Genomic DNA, 3,168 nt, shown 5'->3' with positions numbered 1-3,168 from the left:
ATTTATTACTGGATCCCTTGTACCGAGAATCCTGCTATAACGGACATTTCGCACCGGTCCCCTCCCTCTCGTTATAACAGGATTCCACTGTATAACAGAACTCGCTTATAACAGGGAAAACCTGCCGGTCTCGTCTGTCCTGTTTATCCAAGTTTGACTGTAATTATTTCCATTTTGACATTCAAACTTAAACATAGAATGCAGATTTTTTCAAAATGAATTTGAGTGGAGAAAAAGTGTACCAGCTATGGCTGCATTAGAGTACCGGCATAAGAAACAGCATTTCCAGTTCAATCCTACGAAACTGAGGCTTGGATTTTTCCTGCCTGGTTGGCAGGTGCTCTGGTGTGGTTTGCTTCTTCTTTCCAACCAAACATCTCTCATCCTTATCTCTTCTCCTTTTCTGTGTTTGTTACTCTCGTGGAACACCTTCAATATTCAGCTCTTTGTGACCTAATTTTGTTGCAAGTGCCATAAAACATTAGTTACAAAAACAAATGCAAGATGTGATTTGAAAGACAAAGTATTTGTATTTACAACGCATGTAATATTCATAATTGAAATATTATGAAAACATAAATGAGCATACGCTCACACTATCACATACACAAACATGAACACATTCTCTTGTCTCGCACACACACAAATATATATATGCACACTTATAAATACATGCGTTTGCATTCACACGCACAGTCAAACTAACTCTTGAATTTAAAAACATCTGTAGACATTATAACAGTTTGGCAAAATTATTCCTTCTTAGTCCTTTCACTCCAAATATGTTGAAAAAACCAGTACAAGGCACAAAGCAACCCAGCTTCTCGGTTTACATTTTCGTCAAATAGAAGTTTCCGGGACTCCGAAACAGATAGCTCTACCACCTGTATGAGCTCCCCTTCTTGCGCCAGACCTCCTCCAGGACCGACTCGCTGACTATCCGAGACTTCAGCATAGAACAAAGTGACCATTGCCCCACTTAGAGTCACACCATTCCTGGAATCATGGGGGGGGGGGGGGGGGGGGGGAGTACATGTACATGATCATTCTGAAAGGTAGAGTAGAAAGTCCAGTCAGCCAGACACGAAAGTTGGGAACTACACTACTTTGAACACTTTGATAAAGCATAGAAGACCACCTTACATTCAGACAAATTTTTACGATAAAATCATTTAAATCTTCACTAGTCACTAGCAACTTTCAAGTAATCCAAATCATCAAGTCTTGAGTGCTTCAAGATAGCGAAACAGAAGGATGAGAAACGCAAGCTCAGGTGTGTCGCGTATGTTGTGCACACACATCAACAGGCGTACACAATACGTAAAGGCCAAGTGACGCAAGGACAGCAAATGTACGTTGGTTTAACGACTTTCAGTCGGCCATTGCCTACTGTGTTTGTGAAGCTAGTTTGCAGAGGCCCTTCACATGAGATTGTTATCGCATTCGGTGTGTTTGATGACCTCACTCATATTGAGCTTGCTTTAGTACTTTTTATTATGTATCTTTTGTCTAATCTGTGGCTGTTCAGAAGATTATAAAGCAAGCCGATAATATCTGTCACCGTGGTTTTATGCACCCTGCTTAATTTAGCAAAATTTGATCATTTTTTTGCATAATTTCTGATTACATGTATTTCCTTTATCTTTCTTTGTTAAAATTTACAGAATCGCATAATTTCACATGTTTGGGCTCAGTTTGCATAATTTCAGAATTTTTCTAGCATAAAAAGACGGAGACAGCAATATCAATGATTAATTAAGCACAATGTGTACAGTCTGCAGCTCAAATTATTACTGAATAAAATAAATGAGAGAGAAAAAAACTTTCATCAAGTGAAATTTGCCGCAAGCATGGTACTCCTGACTCGATGCTGTCAACAATTATCACCTATTATGTTAAGCGACCGTCTCTAAACTGAAAACACGGCTCATCTGAAGAAAATCTGGCCACCCTCCAAGTTTCGGTTCAAACAGACTCCACTGTATTTTGTAAAGGTTTCATTGTCTTTTCTTTTGTGCTATGCGAATGAAAGGTGTAAACGCTGATTAGGCATCATCAAAAAGAAAACACAATGCAGCCCATTGTAGAAAGATGGTACGCATTTTAAGAATCAAAATACACACTTATATAAAGTAGTTCCTATTCATAGGGGGTTACAAACTTGGCTGGAAAGTAGAAGTTCAAGATTAAGGGTGAGTGAGGTCTGTATTTTAATTTCGTCTTTCTTAAAGAAACGTAATTTTTCTTTCATCGTAATGTTCTGAAAAGGAAACAAATGCTCAGCCATTAATACTTTACTCCTTCGTTAATAATCATAGAAAGGTACGTAGAGACAGCATGAGTCATAGTCATATATAACGAATGCAAAGAGTTCAAATCACCTATATGGTGAACAGTAGCGCAATATACAAATAATACAATATAAAAACTTTTCAAGTTTTCCTGATGAAAGGTAATTTCAATTTTATGGGCATCCCCAAATCCCTAAAAGACTCCTTCAGATATTGGATAGAGGTGGGCACAACTAGTCATTTGCAAGTCAATGAAATTAGGTTTCACCGGCAACCCAACAAATAAACTTAATTCAGAATGTTTAAAATCCACTTACCGAAATGATGTAACTCTCCTCAAGGACTTTACAGGAATGTCATAACCACATTCCTCCAATACTTCTGACTGAGCAATTTTCTCAAAAGGTTCATCTCGATCTACAATGCCAGAACAGAGCTCTACTGTGAGTCCACGCACACTCTGCCATTTTTCTGTGTCAATGACTTCGTGCTCTCCCCGTACTTCGGTCTCTGCTTCAGCCAAATACACTGCTGAGAGTATCATTATCAAAGAACTTTGGTGGAGCGTAACATCCTACACATGCACAAAACGTTGAGCGCATCTAACGTGACAGAGAGTAAGGGCACTAGCAACAGTCACTTCCCATAAATTCGCTAGTATATAAAACTAAAACTAATTACAATGTACGTTACAAAAGGTAGACTTTTTTTCGCTTTACTACCGATTCTGGCTTCTGTCTTTGTGGATACATGTGTATTTAAAGAGTCATTGAAAAAAATAAAAAGTTTAAAAAACACAAAAGACAGAAAATACTTTAGTCCTGTACAAAAAAGGATATATATACAGATATTTTATACATATATATAGATAGATAGA

The 3,168-nt window shown here is 37.8% G+C and overlaps 1 protein-coding gene across 1 annotated transcript; it reads right to left on the bottom strand.

Annotated features, from left to right (window-relative positions):
- Positions 1–507: 507 nt before the first annotated feature.
- Positions 508–3,089, bottom strand: LOC101860143 (uridine diphosphate glucose pyrophosphatase NUDT14). Its single transcript, XM_005112375.3, has 2 exons — positions 2,609–3,089; positions 508–996 (listed from the first exon to the last, which is right to left on the bottom strand). Exons 1-2 carry the CDS (start codon positions 2,833–2,835, stop codon positions 753–755), a joined length of 471 nt encoding a protein of 156 aa, XP_005112432.1. The 5' UTR covers positions 2,836–3,089; the 3' UTR covers positions 508–752.
- Positions 3,090–3,168: the final 79 nt, after the last annotated feature.

The sequence above is a fragment of the Aplysia californica genome, unplaced genomic scaffold (assembly GCF_000002075.1).
Source record: "Aplysia californica isolate F4 #8 unplaced genomic scaffold, AplCal3.0 scaffold01251, whole genome shotgun sequence".
In the NCBI taxonomy this organism is placed as follows: domain Eukaryota; kingdom Metazoa; phylum Mollusca; class Gastropoda; order Aplysiida; family Aplysiidae; genus Aplysia; species Aplysia californica.
The sequence above is the reverse complement of the archived record's forward strand: the minus strand, read 5'-3'. Positions and strand labels throughout refer to the sequence as shown.